Source organism: Salarias fasciatus, chromosome 14, assembly GCF_902148845.1.
Source record: "Salarias fasciatus chromosome 14, fSalaFa1.1, whole genome shotgun sequence".
Classification (NCBI taxonomy): domain Eukaryota; kingdom Metazoa; phylum Chordata; class Actinopteri; order Blenniiformes; family Blenniidae; genus Salarias; species Salarias fasciatus.
Window position 1 is genome coordinate 27,990,997 of NC_043758.1, and position 26,730 is coordinate 28,017,726.

General features: G+C 43.3%; 3 protein-coding genes across 5 annotated transcripts in view; 2 read left to right on the plus strand and 1 right to left on the minus strand.

Annotated features, from left to right (window-relative positions):
• ecel1 (endothelin converting enzyme-like 1) overlaps positions 1-15,630 on the plus strand; it is a 51,482-nt gene extending 35,852 nt beyond the window's left edge. The window contains exons 12-19 of one of the 3 annotated variants that reach the window (XM_030109381.1): positions 211-269; positions 5,388-5,439; positions 8,910-8,977; positions 9,423-9,571; positions 11,259-11,324; positions 13,048-13,143; positions 13,771-13,847; positions 15,475-15,574. In XM_030109381.1, coding sequence (XP_029965241.1) covers positions 211-269; positions 5,388-5,439; positions 8,910-8,977; positions 9,423-9,571; positions 11,259-11,324; positions 13,048-13,143; positions 13,771-13,847; positions 15,475-15,574 — 667 coding nt within the window. Of the gene's footprint in view, positions 1-210; positions 270-5,387; positions 5,440-8,909; positions 8,978-9,422; positions 9,572-11,258; positions 11,325-13,047; positions 13,144-13,770; positions 13,848-15,474 lie in introns of all 3 variants that reach the window. The other 2 variants (XM_030109382.1, XM_030109383.1) reach the window with 2 other exon arrangements.
• A 3,298-nt stretch (positions 15,631-18,928) lies between these two features.
• Positions 18,929-21,792, plus strand: xaf1 (XIAP associated factor 1). The gene is made up of 7 exons (XM_030109410.1): positions 18,929-19,057; positions 19,897-20,032; positions 20,124-20,180; positions 20,538-20,745; positions 20,818-20,885; positions 20,971-21,207; positions 21,289-21,792. Exons 1-7 carry the CDS (start codon positions 19,020-19,022, stop codon positions 21,319-21,321), a joined length of 777 nt encoding a protein of 258 aa, XP_029965270.1. The 5' UTR covers positions 18,929-19,019; the 3' UTR covers positions 21,322-21,792.
• A 110-nt stretch (positions 21,793-21,902) lies between these two features.
• tekt1 (tektin 1) lies at positions 21,903-24,086 on the minus strand. The gene is made up of 7 exons (XM_030107686.1): positions 23,939-24,086; positions 23,674-23,839; positions 23,336-23,464; positions 23,112-23,255; positions 22,813-23,038; positions 22,258-22,454; positions 21,903-22,149 (listed from the first exon to the last, which is right to left on the minus strand). The coding sequence occupies exons 1-7, from the start codon at positions 24,084-24,086 to the stop codon at positions 21,990-21,992; spliced, it is 1,170 nt and encodes a 389-aa protein (XP_029963546.1). The 3' UTR covers positions 21,903-21,989.
• Between the last annotated feature and the right edge of the window lie 2,644 nt (positions 24,087-26,730).

The following is a 26,730-nucleotide window of genomic DNA, read 5'->3' on the forward strand; positions in this document are numbered from 1 at the left end:
TCCGAGTTTTTATATGCAGACAGGAAGTTTGGCCGTGGGACCTCACACCTCCGGTGTTTCTCAGCGGGGGGGTTCAGGGAGGGGAATAGACGGAGGTGTTTGGGATTCAGTTCAGGATCCGGCTGTGATACGAGTTGTTAGATTGGTGATTTGTGTGTGTGTAGGATCCATCTGTAAGCCCTGTTTGTTTGACGCCGTCTCTCTCCTCAGGTGGCTTCTCCCCCCTCAGGCCCTCAATGCCTACTACCTCCCTAACAAGAACCAAATGGGTGAGTACGTGACGCTTTATTGGTAAAACTGATACGGATGTGTGTGTTTCTCTCATCCTCCCTCTTACCTCCACTCCGCTGCACAACATGCTCTGCGTGTTAGTTACGCACAGTTACACCGTGTTGCTGACTGTCGGTTTTTGACAATTCACACACGGATGGCCGCGAGGAGAGGAAGGAAAAAAAAAAAAAAAATACCGGGGGAGAGAGGGGGAAAAAAGTCAGCGTCCACCTCCTCATATCACATTCCCTCTCATCACTCACTTTCTACTTCGATCTCCACCTCACATACTTAATACCCCCCTAGAGGAACAACAAGCAGTAACACCTTCCCGAGTTTTAACAAATCCAGCGATGCCCCCCTCCTCCCCCTCCCTCCTCATCTTCTCTGGAGATCGGCCCGCTGTCGGTGTCTGCCTGCCTGCTGGATTAAATCTCTCGCAGAAAAATCAATGGTGCGCTGGCGAGCTGATGCTGGAGGACAGAAGGAGTCAGACAAACACAGTCATCAGGGCCCTCTGGATGGATCCTTTTTTTTTTTTTTTTTTTTTTTTTTCACCCACACAGACGATTTATTATTTCTCTCTCTTATTTCACTGGACTCCTTCAGCGTTCAGCTTTTCCGTTTTCTCCGCTGGCTTCATTTCCCTTTTCTCTTTCCTCCAATCAAAGTTGCACACATGAACTCCATTAATCCCTTCAGTTTACCTGATTCCATGTTCTGCATGGAGATGACAGGTTTAATAAGAAGCTTTTTTTTTCCCCTTTTTGATTTGAAGCTGATGCGATTTACTGAACATTAACTGTCAGAATATTGAATAAATCTGGGATGTTACCGTACTAACGTGAATCACTTACATGACACTTTTTCACCATTTCATTGATCTAAAAGCACATCCCCGCGCACATCAACAGAAACAGAGCTGCCGTTCAACATGAGGCTCAGTTTGCTTCGGCTTGCAGGCAGTCAGAGGTCAGTGGCTTTGATAAGGTCCTGTTGTGTTATGGTGCAAGCATTTTAGGTTTGTGCTTTGTCTTGTTTTGTCGCATTCTCTAATGTTTTGCTTACTCGACATTTCAAATGAAAACACTTTGTTTCTGCATTTTAATTTTAATTTATTTTTCATGACAGGTCACTAGTGGGTGCTGATTTTGTAATGAAACCACACGCAGATGCTTTAAACCTCAACAATAATTCATACAATTTGTATATAAAAAAAAAAAAGCTGTATCCAAAAGCTGATTGAGACTTCGGCAGGGAATTAACTGGGATCTGTCAAGTCAGAATAACAGAACAAATGGAGGTTTTCCTGAACTGTCCTGATTCTGGGTAGCTCTTCTTATTAGGGATGCAGCGGTTCTCAGTAAAACACTGAACCATTTGGTTTATTCGTACTGTTGTGTATGTATGTGCGTGTGCAAAATGTCTCCTTTATTGCTTGCTACTTTAGTTCATGAGAGAGTATTTCTGAAAACCCTTGAGGTGAGAAATAAGCTGTGCAGCTGCTGCGCGTTGTCGCTTTGGTTCCACTACAGCTGGTTTAGATGTTTCATGAAGGTTTGGCGATACGTCGGGCCTCCGCTCGGTGTGGGATCATTGCTGTGCTGCTGAGGGAGTGAAAACAGTGAACGGAAATTCCAGTGTCTGTAAATGTTAAATGAAACGTGAAAGGAAACACGAGCATCTCCAGCGTGAGCTCGCCGATTTAATAATTTCAGCTAAAGTGTACTTATATTTCTAATCTATTATTCAACTGTTTCTCCTCCTGTAAATCCTTCCTTCCGCAAAACTTGAGCAACTGGAAACAGACCGAACACAGCATGTGACAGATATCAGGATCGAAATTTTGCATGAACAGTTCATTATAGCCTCTTTTTTCACTTCCTGTGGCTGGTGCACTCCCGGCTGATGGCAATAAAGGAGAAGAGGCAAAACAGTTTGTCGTTTTCTGTGATTTCACCTCAAAAGCTGTTGAGCTTTTCGCTGTACGTTGAAGATCTTCATTCTTCTGAACAAATAAATGTTGTCCCCGGAGTTTTTAAGTGGCTAGCTCAAACAGATTATATGCAGTGCTCCTTTTTATCCCTCTTCATTCATGCAGCTTCTGTCAACACTGAGTCAATAAACGAGTCAGTTCCCTTGACAGACGTCACATGTTGGACAGGACCCGGTGCACAGGTGGTACTTTTCTCTCTAAATGGGTGTGATTGAAGCTCATTGTTGATTCCTCAGTCAGGAGGGCTGAAGAGTCTTTATTTAATAAGCAGTTTCTCTGCATGCGTCCGATGTTGAAGGACAGGAAACATGTTTGCTTCCATCCTGGAGTGTTTCCTCAGACTTCTTGGCTTTCAGTGCAGAACTAAATGCCTTTAATATGTATTCCACTCCTGTGTCTGGGCTCAGGTTGCTGTTTTTGGTTCCTTTGTAATGTTTTTAAGTGTTTTTTTATTATTATTATTAAAGGAAGCACCTTTGACATCTATGTGCCATTTTGAACCTTTTTTAAATTTCATTTATATTCATCAGAAACATAGCTAAAGGTTAGCAGTTGCACTTGCTCTCATCCATTGAGACCGTGGAATCAGTGCATCCCGATTAGGACGTTTTCAAACCTCAAACTGCCCTTTTCTGTTATTTGAAGCCAAACGCTGGTGGACAAACCTAAGGCCTGATTCACACATACGTGGTCACTGCACGGGAACAGGGCGGACGCGTAAACGGCGCGGGTGCTGGAGCGGCGTGTTCAAGTGTCCCTTTCTCATGTGAGCGGGTTGTCCGCAGCAATGGGCTACTAGTGTAATATGTTTGAAGTAATTCCAGAGGCGTTTCGGGAGTGAAAGGATGTTTATTCCCAAGAGCAGGCATCCAGAAACGTGCATCAGCATCGGCAGTCAAAAACACACAACACAATGCGGCTTCCGTAGCTCCGGCATAGACCTATAGATATAGATCTCTTGATATATGTATCTAGACACGCGCGCTCCTCTCAACTGCGCCGAATAGTAAATTCAAATGGAACATATATCTGCATATATGACAACTAGGCCCTGTCTTCATTGTTTTCAATAGGACCCCGCTCCAAGCCGCGTGGACAAATAGACGGAGCAGAACACTGGCGAAAGCCTCTTGTGTGACCAGTTTGTGAGCAGACATGAGCTCAATACATGCATAGAAAGCCTAGCTGACACGAGATGTGTGTTTATGCCATTGGTTTCAATGGGACACCGCGCACAGCCCGCTCAAGACCGCGCAGAAAAATAGACTTGATTTCTATGTGGAAATCGCCGCACGGATTTGAACGGGCCGCACGTGGGGCCCGCGTGTTCCCCACGCGTGCAGTGTGAAAGGATTGATCTGTTTGCATGTAGTTCTGACTTTTCTGCGCAGACACCGTGCAAACCCGGACAGATCCACGCCCGCACAGCCACGTATGTGTGAATCAGGCCTTATTGTCAGGACAGCAGCGACCCTCCTGCTCCTTACAGGCGATCATGTGAGACTTTAAGAAGCCTCAGAAAGGTTACGAACTACTGTAATGGGGAGCTATGCTTTAACTCAGTGTTAATTATCTCTGACACTTTAAGCTTTTTTTCAGCAACCGCTGCTTTTCCTGGCGCTCTCTCTGACCGCAGGCTTAGCCAGTGGCTTCATCGGGTCAGCTCTGCAGTTTTTTGCGGCCTCTGCCGGAACGCTCACGCCAACACTGTTAAACTGCAGAGCAAAAACTCACACCGATGTCTGCGAATACACCAAACAAAGCTGCTGTTTGTTACTACATGCATGGGCAGGAATCCTGTTCAAATAAATGTGGCAGCATCAAGTTCTTCAGAAGATACCAGAAAATCCACTCGTTCCATTGAGTTGTGTTGCTGACGCAGTTCCAGGACCAGGATTGGCTTAACGGATTAAAACCCGAGGAAACATTTATGTGCTTCTCACTTTAGTGTTGCTTGGACTGTGATTTCCACCAGTCGGTTCGATCATAACAGTGTGTTACGGCAGGAAAATGGAATAAACTGTAACCTACGTTTGTCAAACTCCAAAAGGAGCAAAACACAACGATCCTTCCAGGTTGGAATGGGTTAAACATGCTGCAGCTCCCACACTGCTTTTTTTTTATAGTAACAAATCAGTTCCTCTTCAAGCACAGGCGTGATCCTTGCTAGTTTCTATTATTCCATTTCAGATTGAATATACTGAAGGACAGATTGAAGTGCGTGTCTTCCACCGAGGGAATGCAGTTGTGGAAGAGGTCATAAGGTTCATCCATTATTGAAGTCGGTCTTTTCCGGGAGGAGAAAGACTTGCAGTTGTTTGGTGGACCTTGTTCTCTTTTTGCATTTGGGATGGGCGCCTAGATGGATGTATTTTATGTTAATGTCCCGGCGAGAGCAGCTTTAAAGCATCTGGGGTTTTCCATTTCCTTCAAACTGTTTCTCTCTCTGAAGGGGACTCAGCGATTTTCACACACAGTGGAAACAGAATGTATGGAAGCACTTCAAGATTACCTGCTTTTCTGCATGAATTGGTCATAAAAAGTGATCTGATGTGGATCCGAGTCATAACTCCAGTCAGAAAAAATGTGCTAAAAGCAACGCGGAACTTATGAACAAACCGATATCTGTTTTTGAAGGTTGAGCACTAAATTATTAGCATTAAATACCATAAACGATGCATGAAATCTGTGTTGCTGTGGCCCGCCTCGGCCCAGCCTCTGTGTCAAAGCTACATTCACCTCCAGCAGCCTCAAATGCTCCAGTGTAACACAGGGTAGTGTGTGTTTACCACGCCGGACATCAAGGCCGAACGTCAAAGTGAATCTGCTAAACTGTGGACCTGAAGCCCGGAGAGATGGCGAGCTTTGAGATGCCGTTCACAGCGGACAGCCTCAGAGCCCGTTAGATCCGGAGCAGGCAGAGGAAGACAGATGGTTTAAACTCCTCCTGGAGGTCGTGGAGATCTGACCAGCTGATACTGGAGAATGTGTTCGAGTTGCTGGCGCCGCTGTAAAAGGTCAACGAGGTCACTTCCCCTCAGCTGCAGCGCTGTAAAGATCCAGACTGGACAATGTTTCAGTCCGTGCTGTCTCTCATGTTCTCTCTCTGTCTGCCCTGCAGTGTTCCCCGCCGGCATCCTTCAGCCCACCCTCTACAACCCGGAGTTTCCTCAGTGAGTTACACCCCCCCCCCCCCCATAACACACACACACACACACACACACACACACACACACACACACACACCCACTGTCCCCTCCACTGCCGTCTGCAGCAGCTTCTCCACGGTCACCACAACAAAGGTCGTCAGAGGCCGAGTTAGTCCGGGAAGCCTCTGCTTCCCCTCAAGTCCCTGCACACCTGATTAAACCAATCTAACTACCCACCAAGAGCTCAATTACCCAACAAGGCCCCGCTAATGGAGCGGGCGTCATTGAGAGGTCGCCTCCCCAAATTTGAGTCCGTCCGGTAATTTGACGGCACATGAAAACAGACAGGCTCGCCGCCGCTCCCCCATCTATTCAATTCCTCGCACTTGTTCTCATTTCTGGTTTTCAAATAGGACTGTCGTGATGAAAAATTTATGAATTGCAGCCGCAGCGATATCAGAAAAATCTATTCATAACTTTGAATCAGCCATACTTTTAAATCCAGACAGAAATTAATGCTTCATTTGTACATATTAGATATAATCTCAGTGTTGGGTTTTTTTCTGTAATGAAAGTCTGGCGGATTGAGTGTCCTTCAGCGCTAAATGCAACAGGACGCCGTTTTGCTCATCAGACTGGACGAGCCGCTGAATTTGTTTCATTACGTAAACATATAGGAGCATCGGCGAGATGCGGAGAAAGGTCGTGACAAGAACTTAAAGCGGGCGTCTGTTTAAACCACTGAAGAAGTCTGTCGAATCGGAAACCTTTAATCATGGCAGCTTTTGAAAGTCAATCCCGAGAAAATCAATCATTCTAATTCATTGACTGTGCTGAGAAGTGTGAGGAGAGTATATTAATGCAACACCGCTGTCAGCCAGTAGCAACAAGAGCAGGTGTCAACATCACGTCCAAGGTTTTCCACGTGAAAACAGAAAACTCCACACGTCTGTTCACTCATCGGCCACCGAAAACGCAACTTTTTGAAAACGCACTGACTCCGTCGTCATGGAAACGGGACAAAACGGGACTTTTCTGAACTTGTCTGAAAACCGTCTCAAGAAAAACACTTTCCGCTCCTGCTGCCTCGATTCCGTCTCCATGACGTCTACGTTTCACTCACTTTTAGTGCTTTTTAAACAGCTTCTTCCTCCGCGGCGTCTCGGCGCGCCGGTGAGCCGAGGCGCTGCGGCTCAGAGGAAAGAGCCGGTAAATAGGTATTATTCCGCTCAGAATACCTTTTGTTAACCAAAGCTATTTTCGAAGGAGCAACCCCGCTGCTGCCAGCATGGAGCATTATTCTGAGCCAATACCTACAATGCAGGCCAAGCAGCAACTGTACACACACACACACACACACACACACACAAATATGAGATAATTAGACCCAGCAGTTCGTATACTCAACATTAGCTCACACTTCTATGTCTTCATTAGAGGTGATCACCACGACTTCCACTACCGGCATGCTAATCAATATTAATTAATGACTGTAGGAAAAGGTGTGTGTGTGTACGTGTGTCTCTGTGTGTGTGTGTGTACGTGTGCACCTGTCCCTTTCCAAGTTATTACTGCAGTAGCCTTAACCTCCCATAAACTCTCTCCCACACACTCTCTCCCCGCTATCACATCCAGTATAATGAAGCTTCAATCAGCCAGTTAGTTTGGCGAGGGAGTCGCGCCCAGTGTGAGGCGGCGTATCGACTTGCTGTCAGAAAGTCATTTTCAGACGTAGCCATGTGGAGAGCCCCGCGCCCTGCCCTCCCATCGCTCTCTATATCTGCATGTGCGGCGGAAACGCCACCCCAGTCCACTGGCATTGAAGGGGGGGTGGGGGGGGGGGGGGGGGGGGGGGGGGGGGGGGGGGGGGGGGTCAAGGACAGGTGAAGCGACCCCTGTCCGGAGGCGGGGGCGGACAGGTGGAGGTCAAACCCCATCGACAGTCTGGGGGACGGACGCTCTTCGTCAGTCACATTTTAGAATCGGATATTTGATGTTTGCTAATCAATGTGAAAAGGGGAAAAACGTGGCATTAAGCTGATTTTTATTCAATACCGATCTCAACACGGTTCCTAAATGAGATCTCCAGTGCAACTTGTTTTTTCTAAATGGCTCCGCTGAGCAGAATTGGCAATGAGGACAATGGGACCGGGCGAAGAAAGCCAAACAGCCAACTGTAATGAGACGCCGCGAATCAGTCAAAAGGGGGATTTTTTTTCTTCTTCTTGTTTCTTTCTTTGTTCCAAAGTGCTCTGGGGGGGGATATGCAAACTGTCCAGACTCGGGGTGTCTGTAAAGCCGAGCTCAGACCAGAAGATTTTTAGCTTTCCTGTCCCCAGCAAACCTTTGAGCTCGGAGACACAAAAACACAAAAAGCCTCGATTGCAGCCACCAAATCCTGTGATTCGACTGCATGTTATCAACTGGAAAACCCCGACGCGGAGGTCAACAGATATACAAGTTCACACAGTCCAGAGATGCAAAAATTACACAACTGCCACACTAACAAGAAACGCTTTCCTCTCTATCGTCGTTGGTCTATTTTTCTGTGATGAACGAAAACCAGGAAGCATTTTCTCAGTCTTTACTGTGTTTTGGGATTATTTAACACAACATGCTGAGTGCAGGTGTCCAATGCTGATTTTAATTCAATTCAGCAAAAGTTAGAGAAATAAATATTGATTTATTTTCACTTCAAATCTCTTCAGATAACATTCATTTGGGTGCAGTGACTTGTTTTAAAGCTGTGATTGTTAATAAAGTGCTATAGAAATGGATCGGAATACAAACTTGCCAAGTTTCACTCTCAAGGCAACAGAATTGAGATGAATATTGCTCTAAATCTCAGTCGTCTCACCACAGGCAGATGTTTCACAGATGTAGCTTCACTCCTGATGCAAGCATGTTGAAATTGGTGATATATATAATACCTATTTTTTTAAAAAATCAATCTTTAGGGAAAAAAAACATTTTAATTTAATAATAAACAATGAAAGAGATGGAGATAATCGCCTTCCATCAATCTTTAGTTGTCTTTTGGGTTTTTCTATCAGTGTGAGCTCCATTACCTTTATTACAGACCAACACATCACTGCCCACCGTGCACTCTCAATTATATTTGTACCGATCGCAGCAGCAAATATGGCAGGTTTGTTTTTTTTTTTTCCTTCAAGTTTCTCAGAAAGGCAAGTTTGACTCTTTTTTTTTCAGTAAGTAATAAGCAATGCTTCTCAGAGGCTTTATGGCAAGCCATTTCAGCATTTATTCCACATTATTAAATATTGAAACATCTCACCAAAAGCCTTGGACGCCTGTATTATAAGATCCACTCATGCAAGGCAGCCTCCTGGACTAAAAGAAAATTAAAAAAAAACAAGATTTTCTGAGCAAACGGCAGTCAGTTTGAATGCATATTTACAGTAAGACTCATTCTAACAGGAGATGAATAGGAGTGACTCCTTTGTGCTGTGTGTGTGTGTGTGTCCTGCTGCCAGGTCTCTCAACTACGGAGGAATCGGCGCCATCATCGGCCACGAGCTCACGCACGGATATGACGACTGGGGTAAGACTCGCTGCCTTTCTCCATCACCTTTCTCCATCACATCCAGCATCCTCGGCCGTTTTCGGTCGTGCTTCGGCATGGGTCGTTTGAGTTTAATAAAATTTTGTTTGACCACTGTGCAGCAAAAGGCTGTTTCTGGGGCGCAATCTATAACCTTGATTTCCAGTCGGAAGTGCTGCCCTTTGAGAAGTTAATGAAGAGTCTGTGAACCAACTTGTGACTGCACTTTTTTTTTTTTTGAGTTGACTCATTCAGTCAGCCAACTTCAACCCCAGATTTACTAACATGCCCCCCCCCCCCCCCCCCCCCCCCCAACTCCTGTGGTTTTAAGAGAAAAGTGTTTAAAGCATGCCGGGCAGTTCTTTGGACTGTGAGCGAAAGCTGCAGGTTGGGTTTGTCTCCATGCTAACACTCGCCCTCCCCCTGCCCTTTTGCCCCTCATCAGTGATGCAATGGTTCATGTCCCTAGGGGGCCAGTACGACCGCCACGGCAACCTCAAGCAGTGGTGGACCGAGGAGTCCTACAGGAAGTTCCAGAAGAAGGCCGAGTGCATCGTCAAACTTTACGACAACTTCACAGTGTACAACCAGAGGGTGGGTTTTACACACACACACACACACACACACACACACACACACACACACACACACACACACACACACACACACACACACACACACACACACACACACACACACGAACGCACACACTTACGAGCGCATAAAGATTTTATGATAGCACGACATAGATGTATGACTCTGTGGACCTTCTGCATTCATATGAGGTTTATATTGGAAGCCATTCATCAGGAAGTCAGTGTCCATCTCTAATATGAAGCAGCTTGATTTATCGCCTCTGATTTGATCAATACTGCTCTGGATGGGAGTCTTTTGCTGCATTTCCGCGCAAACTGATACACATGCACAGCATTTCTCTTAAAGGAGCCACTTTCATTCAGGAAAGGTCACTCCATTAGTCATGCTTTGTTCAGTTCTGTGCAGGTGAGCGGGGCTGGTCCATTTTTCCTCTCAACTTTGTCACATCTGCAGGTTGTGTTGTTGCAGATATTCAAAACTTAATGGAAATAAATACTGTGGCTTCAATACTTAAGCTGAGATTGTTGGGATCTGAAATTTAGGATGTAAGGTCTCTGGTGTTTGGACTCTAATTTTGGATTTTCGTCAATTATTCTTTTCTTCAGCTTCCCTAATATAAAGAAGTGCAACACAGAAAACAGTAGAAAGCATGTTTAATTTTGACCTGGTAGCCACTGTGGACCTCACTTGGCATGCATATTTGCAACATTTTGAATGAATGTTCACTTGTTCATTAATGACTTGTTAAAGGTATGCATAAAAGAGTCATTTTATTGAATTCCTAATAACAATAGGATCAAAATTAAATCTTATTTTGACTATTCACTGTTTTTTATGCACAAAATTGTTCAAAAAAAAGGCTTAATGTTGAAATGTAAACTTTTTTTTTGTAAATGTCGACTTTATCAGCTTTTATAAAAAGATAGCCATTTAAATTGTTATACTGCTTCACCCTGAAACCAAGTTTGCATGTTTGAAATTCTAGTTATTCTGGATTAATTTTGGATTAAGAGGTTTTACGTCAGTCTGTAATGCATAATTATTACTTATTGGCAGCGTCGTGCATTTTGTAATGGCAAAAAATTAGAGCCTATATCCACAGAAGCCAAACTAATTATAAAGTTTTCAAAGTATATTGAGTTTACTAACATCACACATGATGATCCCTGGAGATCCCATTGCATGCAAAACACAGAGTGAGAAATGTTCAGGTAAAAGAGAATCAGGCCGCAGGGCACTTTTACATTCTGAATAAGAAATGTGTTACACAGGAGATTGCTGGTTGTGCTCATACTTTCATTTACGCTATAAAACACCTTCTTCCAACAGCGCGTGCTGGGGAAAAACTCCATCGAAATACAGTCGAGGCACAGCGTGCAGTCTGTTATTTTGTTCCTGTTTAAAATTCTGATGCTCATTCTGCATTGCATGTACAGCTCCCGTTTCTGAAACAGCCTTAAAAAGTAGTTATTGTCATGTAAAAATGATAGAAAGTGTCTATAGTGAGATCACAGAGCGCAAAAAGCTCCCAGATGTAAAATAAGTGTCCCGAATGGTAAAACTGTGGACTGCAGAGTTTTTAGTCACAGATCATATTACATGTAGGTATTTTTGAAAGTCTGTCCTTATTGGAACAACGGCTGAAGTGTCAAGATCTTTCATTGTGTCTCCTTTCTGTTTTTAGGTGAACGGTCGTCTGACACTGGGAGAGAATATTGCGGACATGGGAGGACTGAAGCTGTCCTATTATGTAAGTGATGAACCATAAAATGATACAGAAAATATATCAAAAATACATCACAAATCCAGAAAAACTGGGAACCATAAACAGCATTTCCACAAAAGTCATCACAGCAATACAAAAGTCATAATGACAATACAAAAGCTGCAACACAATCACACAAGTCACAGAAATGATAAACAGAAGTCAATAACACAAATGCAAACAACACAACAACACAAAAAGAACAATACAGATACAAAAGTGCTGACACAAATGCAAAAGTCATCACAACCATAGTAAAGTCACAGCAAAAAACAAAGGTCTTGACAAAAAAATGTAAAAGTCATAACACAACATAAAAACATAAAACTCATCACACCAATGCAAAAGTCACAACACAGATGTAAAAGAACCACACAAATACAGGACTCATAAAAAAGTCACAGTGCAAATACAAATGTCAAAAAAACAAATGCAGAAGTCATAGCTCAAATATAGACAACATGAATACAAGTAGTGCAAATTCTAAAACCACAACAACAAAAAAAGTTTCAAAAGAGACGTTAAAATAAACAAGAGTAATCCAGATGTGTCTTCTACACTCACGTTGTGGGTTTTCACGCGGTGATCACCCTTTGGGTCCCCGACCGAGGCTTTAAAGGGGCTGTATCATGCAAAATTCACTTTTTGTATGTTTTAACCTTGTTATATGGCTATGTACTCACCAAAAACACCCCCAAAGCGTTTTTTTTCCTTCGTGCCTGCATGTTTGAGCTTTCCTGGTGTTTCTGCTGCTCAGAGAGGCAGCCCCTCCCGCACCTGTGAAAACGCTCTGTTTTCCCACGTTCACGTCACACGGGGAAGATGGCTCCCCTGAGCCCCCCTCCCACAGGCCCTCGGCAATCAGCGTTGCCACTTTTTTCTAACTCTGATTACGGGGATAAACTTTAACCATCGTCTGAAAGCGACAGTCAAGCAAGAGCAAGAGTCTGAAGGGTCTGCGCTTGGTGAGTTTCTAACAGGAAAAGATGTTTTCGCGTGTATTTCCGTGTAGAGAAGCTAGAGCTAAAGAGCTAAAGCTAACCCTTAGAGACGCTAACGAAGCGCTGATTGGTTGAAGTAGCTGTCAGTCAAAGTCCACAGGGGGAGAGGCGGGATTTTCAGTGAAACGGAGCGTTTTCTCTTCCGGGTTTCAGAATTAGCCCCAGAAAATCTTTTATTTCACACAAAATGACTTTTCCTTTGTGCCAAAAATAAACTATTACCATGTTAATGCCATTTCTAGGGTTTGGACTAGCTAAAAAAGCATGATACAGCCCCTTTAACACCAAACCTCTGTGTGCTCAAGACGTCTGCACTCTTTCATTCACCTTCCAGGAAAACAAAGAAAACCTGAGATTCTCCAGAACCTCCATGAAAACTCATTTCCCTTGAACTCCTTGTCTGAGTGTTTTCCTTAGATCTCAGAAAGTCTGCAATGCTGCATAATTCAAATCCATATTGAGCAAGACGGCGGTGTGCACTGATGTTTGAAGGATTGAGATTATGCAGATGCCAAACAAACAAACAAGTGAAAGAACGAAATGCATCAATAAACTATGAAGCAGCGTAAATCCTGACGCTGGTGTCAATCACTCAGAGAACAGGAGTTCCGCTGAGCTTCTGTCTGCTTTCAGATCTCGTACAGACTTGAAGGGATCGGTGGATGGTGAATAACTGCTGCTGTTCTTCCTTCTCTGGTTTCTTGCAGGCGTACCAGAAGTGGGTGCGGGAGCACGGCCCGGAGAGACCCCTGCCCGGCCTCAAGTACACTCACGAGCAGCTGCTCTTCATCGCCTTCGCTCAGGTACGGCCGGAACTCTCTCTCTCTCTCTCTCTCCTGCCTTCCGTCACGTTTCCATTCTGGGTGCTGTGGGCCGCCGCCGCCGCCGCTCTGATCGGAGAGGGCGGGGGTTTTACATCCGAAGGACGCATTAGCTACCGGAGGGATCGGGGAGCGATCAGAGGCGCTGATGGCGGCGCGGCGTATCCGAGCTCGTCGCCGCTTTTACGACTCCTCGTTGAAATTCGCCGCCGCTGCTGAAATTCACGGCCTGATGTAGCAGCGTAACAATCCAGTCGCACTTTACTATGCAACCTGGAGTGTTTGAGCCCATTTTTTAAAGAGTCCTGCCACCGGGAAGCCGCAGGAAAATGGTGTCTATACGTGTCGGCGTTTATTTGAAAAGTTTTAGTGTGAATCTGAAGCATTAGTGTGATTTAAGCAGCTCATTCATTATTAATAGCTTCAGATCTGTGAATCTGCACAACAGGTTGACTAATGGGATCTTTTTTTTTAATTTATGCACTGATGAAACGGGCCTCGACAATACTGAGCTGGTGACCGCAGAGTTCCCTGAGGATTCTGGGAGGGACTGGAGACAAGCAGAGGAACGGTCAGCATGTTTACTGGTGTTATTTGTTGTCTTTCCAGAACTGGTGCATGAAGAGAAGATCGCAGTCCATCTACTTACAGCTGCTGACTGACAAACACGCACCGGAGCACTACAGGTACTTTAATCTAACACACACACACACACACACACACACACACACACACCAACTCACAGGACGGTTAATTTATTCAAGATGGTGTCGATCCAACACAATATTTGGGAAGTATTTTCCCATTTGTCTGCATTGACAGACACCCAAAAGCTTTGTTTTTCATTTGAACACGTTGCGTAAATAGAGCCTCAGTATCTAGTAGGTATTTGATTGTTTTGGATATTTTACTTTTTTTTTTCAATTTTGGCTCAGATTACAACAGGAAGGCATGAAGAAGTTGCCTTGATTGACATTTGGGATCCATAAAACTTCAACTCAACTTCAGGTTTTTTTGTGTTATAACACTCAGACTGCACTTTTTTTCCCACTGCTTCACGCAGACTTTCACCCTTGATGAGGAACTTATTGAAATCCAAAACCCACAGTGTTATCTCAGGATATTCCAAACCTTCACGGTCTTATGTAACATTTACTGATGATGAAATGTTGAGATCACAAAGACTTCCTTATTTCTGTGTTAAAAAGTCTCAGACTTTACACATTTCTCCCTGGATTTATGGGATTGGGCACATGTTGGAAAACCTGCACTAGTTTTATGTGCACAATTCACAGGACATAGTTTTTTTTTCTTTTTAGTTCATCATATATTCTGTTTTAAAGAAAAGCACTAATCTGTGCCTTAATGATCAAATTACAGTAATTAATTCACCACAAGTTGAATTTGGTATTTTTTGTCTACATAGTTCAGATTTATAATGATACAACATCAGCCATGGACAAGAGCAGGATTCTGTTCAAAATATTCAACACAGAATTTACATTTCACCAAAGAAACTCAAGTCTTTGTTTCATCTCACTGCCAGACATTTCGCCACAGGCTAATGTTAAACTTATTCCTACTATTTTTAAATAACACACACATTTAGATGAATCGGTAAAGATTTTCTTGTGTAAATATGTGAAAGTCTGTTTAGTTGAATAATTCATGAACCAAAATCAGTTAGAATTTTAAAATGCTGCATCTTGTTTTAAATAGTGAAATTTCATTTGAATACATTCAATTCTGTTTATAAAAAGCATTAGATTATGAGAATGGGTGTAACAACCTGTTGTTCTTCTATAGAAATGTGACTGTGTGCAGTGTTCAGTAACAGTCTGGACACACAAACAGGAACACACATTTCTACAAAACTAAGCAGACACACATAGTTTGATGTGTACATGCAGAAAACTATGAACAAGTGAATGAACAAATGTGATTTGAGTTTTAAAACGTGATGTGAGGAATAATTATTCTTGACTCAAAATCACCTTCAATTGAAATGCTGTGTTTCTTAAGATGGAACGTCCGGATTGGGATCGGATGAGCTAAAACTTTTCGTTCTCTGTAACCATTTTTCCCAGAGAGCATGTCGCAATATATCACACAAAATAGAACAAAATTAAAAAAAAAAAAAAAAAAAAACAGAGAGAGATACAGGCAAGAAAGCAGTGCAACAAGATTTTGAAATAGAAGTTAAAAAACTGAAATGTGTAATATGACTTAAAATCAGATCCAAGGGGCCACGTCCGGCCCCCGGACCTTATGATGCCCACGTTTGACGGTTTGTCCCGCTTCCTCCTCTCGCAGAGTGATCGGCAGCGTTTCGCAGTTCGACGAGTTCTCCCGTGTTTTCCACTGCTCCAGAGGCTCTCCCATGAACCCTGAGGACAAGTGCTCCGTGTGGTGACCCCCCCGACCCCCCCACCCCATCGGACCCGGACCCCCAGCAGAGGAAACATCCCTCCTCCAACATCCCCATGATCTGTTTTGAGTTGAAACATCGTCAATAAGCATGGGTCCCTCGACCAGTGATTGTGTACATATATATCATTTGATTATATCTATTTTTCTATTTTTGAATTTCTTTTTCCAAATCATCTATTTTTGTATTTAGCAGATATTTCACATCTAGAATTCATGTTTTGTTTTTCTGTTGTTGTTTCTTTTTTTTGTTTTCATTAAACAACATGGATCCTCCTCCCCGGCTCCCCTCCGTCGTAGCATCGAGCAGGAACACGTCGTGTGTGTTTTTAAAGTCCAGGACGTGAGCTGGACGCCGATCTGAGCTCAGTAGCATCTCTGTGCCTGGTGAGAAGAGGCTGGACCGGGATCGGCGTGGCGGTGCTGCTCTCTGCTGGCCGCCGTCCACCTGGACGGTGTTTTGGCCTGCATTCGTCCGCTCGTCACTGTGCGTGTTTGTACGGTTTTTGAAGCCCTGTCGACTTTTTTTATAGAAAAACAACCGAAAAAAAGGGAGGAAGGCGAGACTCTGGATGGATGTTTTGTTTTTCTTTTCCTCAGGATTTGTAGCACAGAGCGACTCAGAGTGAAAGATCTCGACACGAATCAAGAACTTCAGCGAGGATGTTCTCCATGTTTCCTGATCTGATTCACCCACCAAATAACAAAAGCCAACACTCATCAACTATGGTAGAGAATTTGTACACAGTGTTATATAAATTAAAACAAAAAAAAAGTACTTTTGTATCAGAATGAGAGAATCTTTGTACAGTGGAGATGTATTTCCGATGTGTCTCAGATGTTCTGTACAGTTTGTTTTGAAGCGTGCATGTTTCCAGCGTGACGGAGGATGGAGGATCTCCCTCCCGCCCTCACTGTTCAATGTTTGAATAAACACACGGGATCCCCGTCCTGTCCCACGTGTCCGCAGCGTCTACCTGCAGGTTATCGGCTCGGCGGTGTGAGCAGCTGTGGGGCTCGGGATCAGAGCTCCTCTGGAGCCTGGAGGGTTGGGCGGCCAACATCTGTCTGTCTGTTCAAACTCTGACTGAGCTGTTCAAACCACTGCAGGCCAAAGTGAAATTTACTAAAACTGAAACGCAACTCATATAAAACCTGAACGAAGCTCCATTCCCTTCTCTGAGTTGTCTGAGGGTTTAATCGTCTTTAGCATGCACAATTTGGTTCCTCAGTTCAGAACTTAAGGCTGTAAACTGAAGTCAGGATGTCAAACATAAGGCCCATGGGCCAAAACTGGAACTCAAGAGGCTCCAATCTGGCCTGCAAAGCATTATGTTTCTTTAAGCAAATTTCTTAAAAGTAGCAGACACAACACAACACTTAGACCTGAGCTGAGATAGATAAAAGAAAAAAAAAAAAGCTTTAGCCTCAAAATCATGTTGTCAGGGTGAGTTTGAAAAAACACCCTTAATGCAACAGCTATAGGATAAGTCTGCTGGACATTTCACTTTTCTTTCCACCAAAAACTTTCATTAACATTAACATCTGTAGCAATTGTTTGATTTGGTGAAAATATGAAACATTTTCATCACGCTGCACCACAACAAAGAGAAACTTAAATTTCAAAGTTACTGTGGCACTTCTGCACCTCAATCCATTCATCCTCATTTCCATGTCATCCACATTTGGGAGCAGCAGCTGATCCCAGGGTGAAGGCAGAGGGCAGCGTACAGCAGGACCCTCACACTCAATTAGTGTCAGTTGGATCAGAGCAGAACGTTATTATTTATAGGTGGAACACACGTTTCATGAACTATCCTTTCACATTAAAAACCTGAAATTCAAATGAAAGAAACTGATATTCCAGCAGTATTCATTCTGTGCTTTATAACGTACAAATCACAGTAGATATTTATTTTATTATTTGTATCTTCAGAGGCAGAATGCAGTTGGTAACATGTAGCCGGAACTCAAAAAATATAGTCACAAGTTCATATTACGATCAAAATAACTTCAAAATTTAGAAATGATCTTAAATGTAGACACGTTTCTCCATCTGTGCAGTAATCTGATCACCTCCACTGCCTCAGCGCACAAATCAGACTGAAGTGCGCCCCTGGTGGTCAAATCCTTGTATTGTCATAATTTCCCACAGTTGTTTCATCTTCTGGGCCCGATTGGACTCTCTGGTGGGCCGGTTCTGGCCCATGGGCCGTATCTTTTATCGAGTCATGAAGACCAAGACTGACACACACACACACACACACACACACACACACACACACACACCAATGAACTAAAGCAAATGACAGATCCGAAAGATGAGAAGCCTTCTGCTGTTTGGTCCTCTGCATTAAAGAGAAGCTGCACACGTTCAGAGGTAAGAGTTTTCAATGAGGATTATGGGCATCCATATTTACACATTTCAGCAAATCTCTCTGCAGTTTTAAGTTTTCCTTCAGAGCTCCACTTGGAGGGTTTCCCTCCATGGTTCAAGCTGCTGTTGTTTACTCTGAGATTTGCATGTGGATTTCAGTGGAATATAAACCGTACAAAACCATATCTTCACCCCCGTCATCACTGAGACTATTATCAGTAGCATCACCACTTCCTTCACTGCTATAATTCCTGTGAAAATAGACATAGTACTCCCCAAATAAAGCTAAATTATCAATTATAAAAATAATAATAACTATTATTATTATTATTATTATTATTATCATTATTATCATTATTATTATTATTATTATTATTATTATTATTATTATTATTATTATCCTCATCATCAGCATCATCAGCATCATCATAGCTAATCCTTAAAGGATAAAATGTAATTTTATGACCACTTCATATCAAATTAAGTTTTTTTTAGACTGCTTACTTAGTGCAGACAGCCACATTGCTCTTGACCTTTTATTCAGATTCAATTTCAATCAACAGACTTCATACTCTTTTGGGACTCTTGGGATTTAAATATATACATAAATATCATTATTATTATTTTTATTATTATTATTATTATTATTATTATTATTATTATTATTATTATGATTATTATTTAGAATATTTCTTGTTACCAGATTTCTGACTTTCAACAAAAAACCAAGGATGTTGGCTTTTTACTGGCTTTTAATCAGATGCCTAACTTTTTTTAAGAATTTTTTTCAAATTATTTGTTTGCTTACTTGACCAAACTTATGACTTGAAAAATATTAAAAAAAAACAAAAACAAAAACAGACTTCTGGCCTCTTGAAGACCTTTGACCGGCTGACCTCCCTGTGGCGGGTCATTATGTGTAAATCGTTGGCGCCCTCTGGTGGTGGTACGGTAAAACAGCATTCGTTTAGCAGGTGTCAACTTTCACTTTCCTTTGCGTAGAAACTAAAAGAAAAGCCTCTCTTCTCTCTGTGGGGAGACAGTCTTTATAAACATGGACAGCTCGGAGCCGACTCGAACCTGCAAACAATGGTGAGATTGAATTTCTTTCATGAGGTTTTAATCCCTGAGGATTAGACGGGATTTCTTTTAAAACCTGAGATTTTCCAGCTGATCTGAAACTCCTCTCGGTTCAGCGACATCTGGGGTCACAGGTCACATTTTCTCATTGTCAGATTAAGTATTATTTCGACAGCAGTCAGATCAGGTTTGAGGGTTAAATGGGAAAAGTGACACAAACAGGCAAAATCTGAAAGCGGAGCACGAGACAGTTACTCACTCACTCAGTCATTCGCTATTTATTAGGCAAGAAAGTATTTCACCCACATCATCGTTTTTTTTTTTATAAAGTTGTCAAATCAAAGCTGTATGAACGTGAGTGCTTGTTGGATTGATTGCAGACCAGACTTTGTATATTTGTGTAAAGAGTGAGGGCGTGTCTCTCTCAGGAGGTCAACACCTGATACCAAGGTGATTCTTTTATAAGGAAAATAAACAGAAGAAGAAATCTGACTTGATAAATAGGGCCGTCCTGTGGCATCTTCCACAACTGTAACCTGTTAATCACTACACGTTTGTGACTTTTACATGATATTCATACATTTTGTGTTGAGATAAATTCCCACATTCCCCACTCTTTCCTCTGTGGTTACACTCTGTCTTTACTTCTTCACAGAGATAACATTTATTTCAGAAGCAGTTCAGGTATTTGTTTATTAAATGAGCATGTTGTGCCTTATGGGCTCCTTTCTGATCAAAGTTCAACAGATAAGCTGATTTACTGTTTTACAAGATTCTTCCTCGTGATCCATGCTGCTGCTGAGTCTCTAATGTCAGTAACGGGAACTTGAAGATGTTCTCTTTTCTTTCAGCCAAAGGGAGGTGGCGGAGGCCAACTTCGCCCTGCACGAGACACACTGCAGCCGCTTCCTGTGTGTGTGTCCAGACTGTGGAGACAATGTACCCCGAGATCAGCTGACCGAGCACAGAGAGGAGCAACACAGCCTGGTGCATGTTATACACACTGTCACAGACACACAATGCTATTTTATACACACACGTGGTTGGTTCCTCTACTCACTTCAAACTGTGGTTCCAGGTGCGATGCTCTAAGTGTAGTCAGAAGATGGAGCGCTGCCGCCTGGAGGATCACGAGGTCAGTGCAGAATGTCGCTGCTCATGTTCCAGTCGTTATTGATTATGCACAGATCCCCCAAACTCCAACCCACACTCAAGCTGTTGTCATTTTCATAATAAGATGAGAGTGCTGACTGTTACGCTATCATGCAGGTGAAAAAGGAAAATGAAAGAGTTAAAGCTCTTTCATTTAAACACAGTATAGAAACTAAAAGTAACAATAAATCAGGTCAAACATCGTCTAAGTTCTTGTACAGTTTCTGTCTGTTGTTTTCCCCTGCATCTTGAAGTTCTTGGCACAGTCATGAAGTTCATCATGTCGCGGGAGTCACTGTGGCCAGTACGCATCAACAGACTGTTTTTCTTTCTCTGTTAGTTGGAGGAGTGTGTGGAGCGTCTGCAGAGCTGTGAGTTCTGTGAGCTGCAGCTGCCGTTCAAAGACCTGGCCGACCACGTCGCGTTCTGCGGGAGTCGAACCGAGCGCTGCCAGGACTGCGGGCGCTACGTCAAGCTGAGCGAGCAGAGCCAGCACCATCTGACCTGCTCGGCCTCCGACGACGACCCCTCGCTCACCTCCGCCACACGTGAGGGAAATCTGCCACAAGACCCCCGTCTCCTCACGTCCTGATTAAATCCTGTTCTCCGTCCGTCCACAGAGACACAAACGGCAACCTGTGTGTCATGTAAGGGATCGTTTCCAGTCGAGGAAATAGACGAACATGAGGTATTTTGTCATTATTACAAGTATAGTCTAAAAACTGAATGTGTTTGACCTCATGTCATGAATATCATCTCTCACATAAAACCAGCTGGACTGTGTGGCAGCGAGCAGGGGGGAGTGTGAGTTGGAGGAGGAGGAGGACGAGGAGGATGACTGGGGGCACCCCTGGGGGGCGGCGGCGGCGGCTATAAGCAGCACCTACCAGAGAATGTCCATGTCTGGCGGAGCTGGCAGCGGCTTCCAGGACGAAGACGACGTGAACCAGATCGGGAGCTGTCCACACTGTGGTCTGGCCCTGCCCCTCCTCACGCTGCGCTGGCACCAGGTAGCCTCTACCCCACATCTATTCACATCAACACTGTCTTCACTGAAAGCTCCAACTTCATTTTTGGTCCGTTCTTTTTAGAAAAAATGTCAAATCCATGGCCAGCTGAAGTGATGGAGGATCCAGATGCTCAGAGAAGCTTTTAAAAACACTGGAGGCCTTCAGATGGTGAAATGAATGCTTATTTTAGTGTGTTGTTTTTCACCTGTGGTTTGACGGTTTGGATTAGGTAGCTTGGAAAGGTCCTGATGACTGTCATGTTTATCTAATGAAGGTGCAATTTATGAAAATGATCATTTGCATATCAAACCTCTAGAGGGCAGCGCACGACCTGAGAGTCTGCATAAGTCCACTTCTACCATAGAGTCTGGCTCCTGTAATCACAAGTCCAGGTTAACAGAGTAGTTTGCTCCCATTTGATGCCTTCACTGACCTTCTCAGCCTGGATTTTCACTTGACTGTTGACTCGAGAGCCGAGGACCTTGAGGATTATGAGCTGTTTGGGACAGATTCTGGTGAATCTCAGTTGTTGAGGGTTTTCTTTTAGTTTCTTATCTCTAATAAACAACGGACTCGTCAAATCTCCTCCTTTTTGTTCCAGTATATTTATTTGCGAACAAATCAGAAAACTGTCTTTCAACCAAACTAAAGAGAGAGCTTACACAACAGCAAACTCCATGCAACAAGTACCACATTTGAGAAGAATCAACATTTCAAAGAAAGTTTTGTTCAGACTGCTGAGAGAACCCCGCTCGCGGGCTCGTGACGAGCGCCTGCTGCTCTCAGAAGTTGTGAATGAGGACGGGCTCTCGGTGCTGCAGGCAGCGCACCTCGTCGATGTACAGAGAGCTGCTCTTCACGTTGATGTTCTCCTGCAGCTGCAGCTGGAGGCTGATCAGACTCCTCTGCATTTCCTCGGATCGCATCAGTTCCTCACGCAGCCTGCAGGCGGACAAAAACACACACACGGGTATGCTCTCTCTCTTTTTTGAATTAGCATGAAGTGATCCTCAGGTGTGTCTGAGGTTGACCCACTCCTTCCAGCCTTACTTGCTGATGTGTGCGGTGAGCTGCTGGACCTCGGAGAGGAGCAGGGTCTGCACCAGGTCGTGGCACTGTTCTTTACCGGGTCTCTGCTGGCGCAGAGCCAGACGGGCCTGGGCCAGACTTAGAGAGCCCTCGATCTCCAAGACGGCGGCCTGGAGGTCCTCCCTGATCCTCTGCTGGCCCGAAATCTCAGCCTGGATCTGGAACAGAGGAGGCACAACCAGCAGATTGAACACCACTTTCAACATATTGGAAGTTCAATGTCTTAACAGGCTTGAAATTGATTTTTTCTGATACTGCTGATAACACACCAATGACACCATATGTTAACATTTAGTGTTATATAGAAGTGGAACACAAACAGAAACAAGGTATTCAGGCCCTGTTTATGTGACAAAGTTTTCAAGAGAAAAGACTGTCAGTACAAGATACAACAGGACAGACCCGTAAAAAAAATATAATTAAAGCCTGAAATGTTCTTTAAAACTAAGCCTGAAGTGATCCACTCAAGACTTTCTGGGTCCAGAAATGTACGGCCGTGTGTGTGTGATGTCCTACCTTCAGCATTTTGTCCTCCATCTGGCTCTTGGCAGACTTGATTTCCTGGATGTTGAGCTCAAACGCTGCTGCTGTAGCCTGGATCTTGTTCCGCATGTCTGCAGCCGTCTGCTCCAGCACAGACTCCACCAGGGCCCTCAGGGACTCGGAGTTGGTGCTCTGCTTCTCCCCCTCGGTCATGTTGACGTGTGAGATGTCCTCCCAATGCTCCACCGTCACCGGCACACTGAGGGCAGTTTGGGAAAAAGAGCTTGGTATATATAGCGTGGTGAATGAATGGAAATCTGAAGACAGAATACCTGATCTGAGAAAGGCCTGTGCTCTGGAGCTGCAGGTGGTCTTTGGAGTGGGCAGTCATGATGGCGCAGGAGTTATCAATGGTCTGAGCCTCATATTTCTCCTTCAGATCCTGTTCTAGACGGTACTTGGCTGATCTGTTTAGTCTGAAATTCAAAGCCAGAGGTTTGATCTGTATCCTGGTTATGTGGGTGCCTTATTGTATGTCTACCTGTCGTTTTCTTACCGGATCTGCTCCGTGATCTGCTCCGCCACTCTCTGCAGAAGACAGGCCACCTCCTCGAAGACCTCCTTCTCTTTCCTCAGCTCTGCGTCCACGTCGTCGTCCAGCATCTCAGACGGGAAACGTTTCACTCTGCAACAACCAGGAATAAAAGAGGGTGGCTCAATGTGTCCAGGAGGACGGAAAGATGGAGTGATGGAGCAACTTTTACTTTCATCTCAATTTGTTGACTTTCTGCTTCATTAAAGACAGTGAAGATCTATTGAACGTGACTAGTTTATTTGAGTATTTATGCCTGTACTTCACAACAGTGAAAAATATTGGCTGTTTTAAGAGCGAACCTCTCCTCTAGACAGAGCAAAGTGACTCTCAGAGGCTCCTTGGTGGCCTCCAGGGCCTTCTCCACTCTGCTCTGCAGGGCAATGAGGGCGTCGATCTCCACAGTGATCTTCTCCAGCTTCAGCTCCAACTCCTGCTTCACAAACTGGATGTCTCCAATCCGCTGATCTGAATGGGAAAGTGTAAAGAAGCATGAATGAACCACTTCAGCGGCTCCTAAGACGCTCCTTCTGTGGGGAAACTGATACTTTTCACTCTTCTACTCACTGAGCTGGTTGCTGTCGTCGTCCTGCATGCGTTTACTGGATTTGGTGGCTTCCAGCATGAGCTGCTTACACTGCTCTCTGAAGAGCTCCGAGTGGTTCAGCAGGCTGGGTATGGCGCCCTGCCTGGGGCTGCGCTCCAGCACCGACATGCTCTCCTCTGGTCGCTCAAACTTGATCTACTCTGATATGATCCCTGTTGGTTAGAGGGATTTAATATGATTGTTTATACTTAATGCAACAAATGCTTATGTTTTTGTTTCCATTTTTCACAAGCTGAATTCAAAAATTGAAAACTTCTATGTACACATAAGGCTCATTTTTCCTCAAATATTGATGATATTTTTTTCTACTTCTGTGTTAGTGAGCACTGCAGGTGTGGCACATCAAGATGCTGATTAGACAGCAGGATTATTGCACAGATGTGCTGTATAAATGCACAGTATTTATCACCAAGAAGCTGGGCGAGGTGTCCTCTTTTTGGGTTTTCAGAATAGGATCAATAAAGCTTTAATTATATATAAATTAGTTGTAGGAGTAAATTCATGTTGAAACTGTGACTATGGTTCGTGGGCCAAACCGGGGATGCCAGACGGTTCGGTCCAGCCAGTGAAATAACTGTGCAAATGCAGTTAGTCCAGTTATTGTTGCATTTTTTTGAAGGATTGAAGCAGATATTTCACTTTATTTTACATAAGGATACATTGTTTGCGATTGGAATATGTTGAAATCGTATTTTGAATTTCGAATGTATTATGTATGATTTTTTTTTTCCACAAACGTTTGGGTTTGTGGATATTTGTACACCTCCTCTGGTTGCGCTCTGAACTCAAAGGAGTTTGACACAGCTGGTTTTAACTCTACAAACATTAATTTAAAAGAGAAAAACAAACCAGCTACCAGCTGAAAAGTAGTTGATTCCTGCACAATAAATACATGCATAAATTGATTTTTGCATCGTAAAGTGAGGCTAAATGTCTTAAATGTTTATTATTCTTGGAGTTTCAGTTAAAGCTTTAAATAAAGGCATCAGTGCTAAGCTAACGTTATCTTCACACATTCTAAATAGCTCCGGACTCACTGCCCGTCTTTAAACTTCAAACGGACCTTGTGTCGTTTCTCTCGAGAGTTCACAGAAAACGGGGAAACAAAAAGAAAGTTCCGCTCCGCAGAGTTCAAACTGAAGCGCCTACCTTGTTTCTGGGGACTTGGAACCGAGAAAGGTGAGAGTTTAAAGGTAGAAAAGTTCCTCCAATTTTAGTCTGACAGGCGGTGCAATAAACAGGCTGTTACCATGGCAACAGCTGGGATCACGTCGCAGATGGACGGCGTGGGTTGGAGCTGACGTCAACACGTAGTCCTTACGTAGCGTTTATTCATTTCAATCCGGGTAATATCACGGTGGTGACAGAAGTAACGAGTAAAGCTTTTTTTTCCTTAAGGGTCTCATGTCCCTACCCAAGTTTCATATTATTGATTTGTGAGGTTTTTGAATTTCATATCCATACATTTTTAAATATAAAAACTTTTTTTTTCTTCCAGAGTGAAACAATAAGAATATTTGAGGTTAGAAAATGAAAAACTTCATTTTCATTGTACCTTTGATTCGCAGATGTCACTCTGAAAAACAAGAACAATTCATGATGGCCACAGGAAAATAGAATAATCTCTCTTCAAATTGAAGGCTTCAATCATGTCATAATTATAATTATATAAGAAAATTATCAAATGAAAGGATCGAGCTGGGTCACATGAACAGATGATGAAAAGTCACCATCCTGCTATCAACATGCAATTGTGCTCATTAAAGAAAAAAAAATAATCACGCAAGAAAAAAGGAAAGTAAAGCTTATTTATTATTTCTCTTAACATTTGCAGAGCTATACATTTGTTGTGGTTCTGTTCCAGTACAATATTCTATTGCAATTAGAGAAGAAAACTCTTCAAAAAAAAAAAAAAAGAAAGAAAGGTGACACAAATTGGCTAATACAATAACCTATTCCAGCAAGCTTATAACTTTTAGCAGAACCACAGTTCAGTTCAGCTTCATTTGACAATAAAATCTCAAAACAAACGAACGATGATAAATAATCTGATAAATATTATAACACCTGTATCAGAATGAAGCAGCATAGTACTGTACAGGTAAAGCAACAATCATTTTAAAGGCACTTGCTGAATGCATATTCGTTCAGTCACTTCATAGGAACACCAGCACAATCCTACGCAGCCCGATACAACAGACTGAACACATGGTCAAACACATGGTCTGTGGTCATAATCCAGGCCAGAGGACAACTTAGCAAAGCAGTGACAGAATCACAATGTGAGTGTCAGTTTGCCCAGAAAGCTGTTGAAACAGAGATGCATCAGGCTTCTCCATCACGAGCCATAAGAAAAAAACAGCAGAAGCAAGAATTCACATCCTTTCAGCAGATCTGATAAATAAAACTAAAACTGGACTTTTCTTTCTGTATTTGGTAGAACTTAATAGAGAAAACAGGAGCTGGAAAGAGAGGACAGGGGGCTGGATATTTCATTTTGTACTGTGAGGTTTTAGAAATGGCTAAATATTTCATCTTATTTTGTGAAAAGCTATTACAACTTACTGATACCTCTTTGCACTACAAACATAACAGGGTCTGATCTTAATTGTGAAGCCCATACTGGGGTCTCTGTGGCTCCAGAACTAAAATGAGGCCCACTTTCTAAAACGTTTTCAAGTGAAAACACAAAGCTTTCATTCCTTTTTTTTTCTGGGTCTGTTTACTCGACGATAACACTTGAAGTCACCGA

Excerpts from the sequence above, each read along its gene's own strand:
- tekt1 (XM_030107686.1), bottom strand. The coding sequence starts at position 24,086 with ATGTCGGTGCTGGAGCGCAGCCCCAGGCAGGGCGCCATACCCAGCCTG. Across the intron at positions 23,465-23,673 it reads TTGCTCTGTCTAGAGGAGAG|AGTGAAACGTTTCCCGTCTG; the intron begins GTTCGCTCTTAA and ends TGGTTGTTGCAG. Across the intron at positions 23,039-23,111 it reads ACAGGCCTTTCTCAGATCAG|TGTGCCGGTGACGGTGGAGC; the intron begins GTATTCTGTCTT and ends AACTGCCCTCAG.
- xaf1 (XM_030109410.1), top strand. The coding sequence starts at position 19,020 with ATGGACAGCTCGGAGCCGACTCGAACCTGCAAACAATG. Across the intron at positions 19,058-19,896 it reads ACTCGAACCTGCAAACAATG|CCAAAGGGAGGTGGCGGAGG; the intron begins GTGAGATTGAAT and ends CTTTTCTTTCAG. Across the intron at positions 21,208-21,288 it reads TCACGCTGCGCTGGCACCAG|AAAAAATGTCAAATCCATGG; the intron begins GTAGCCTCTACC and ends CGTTCTTTTTAG.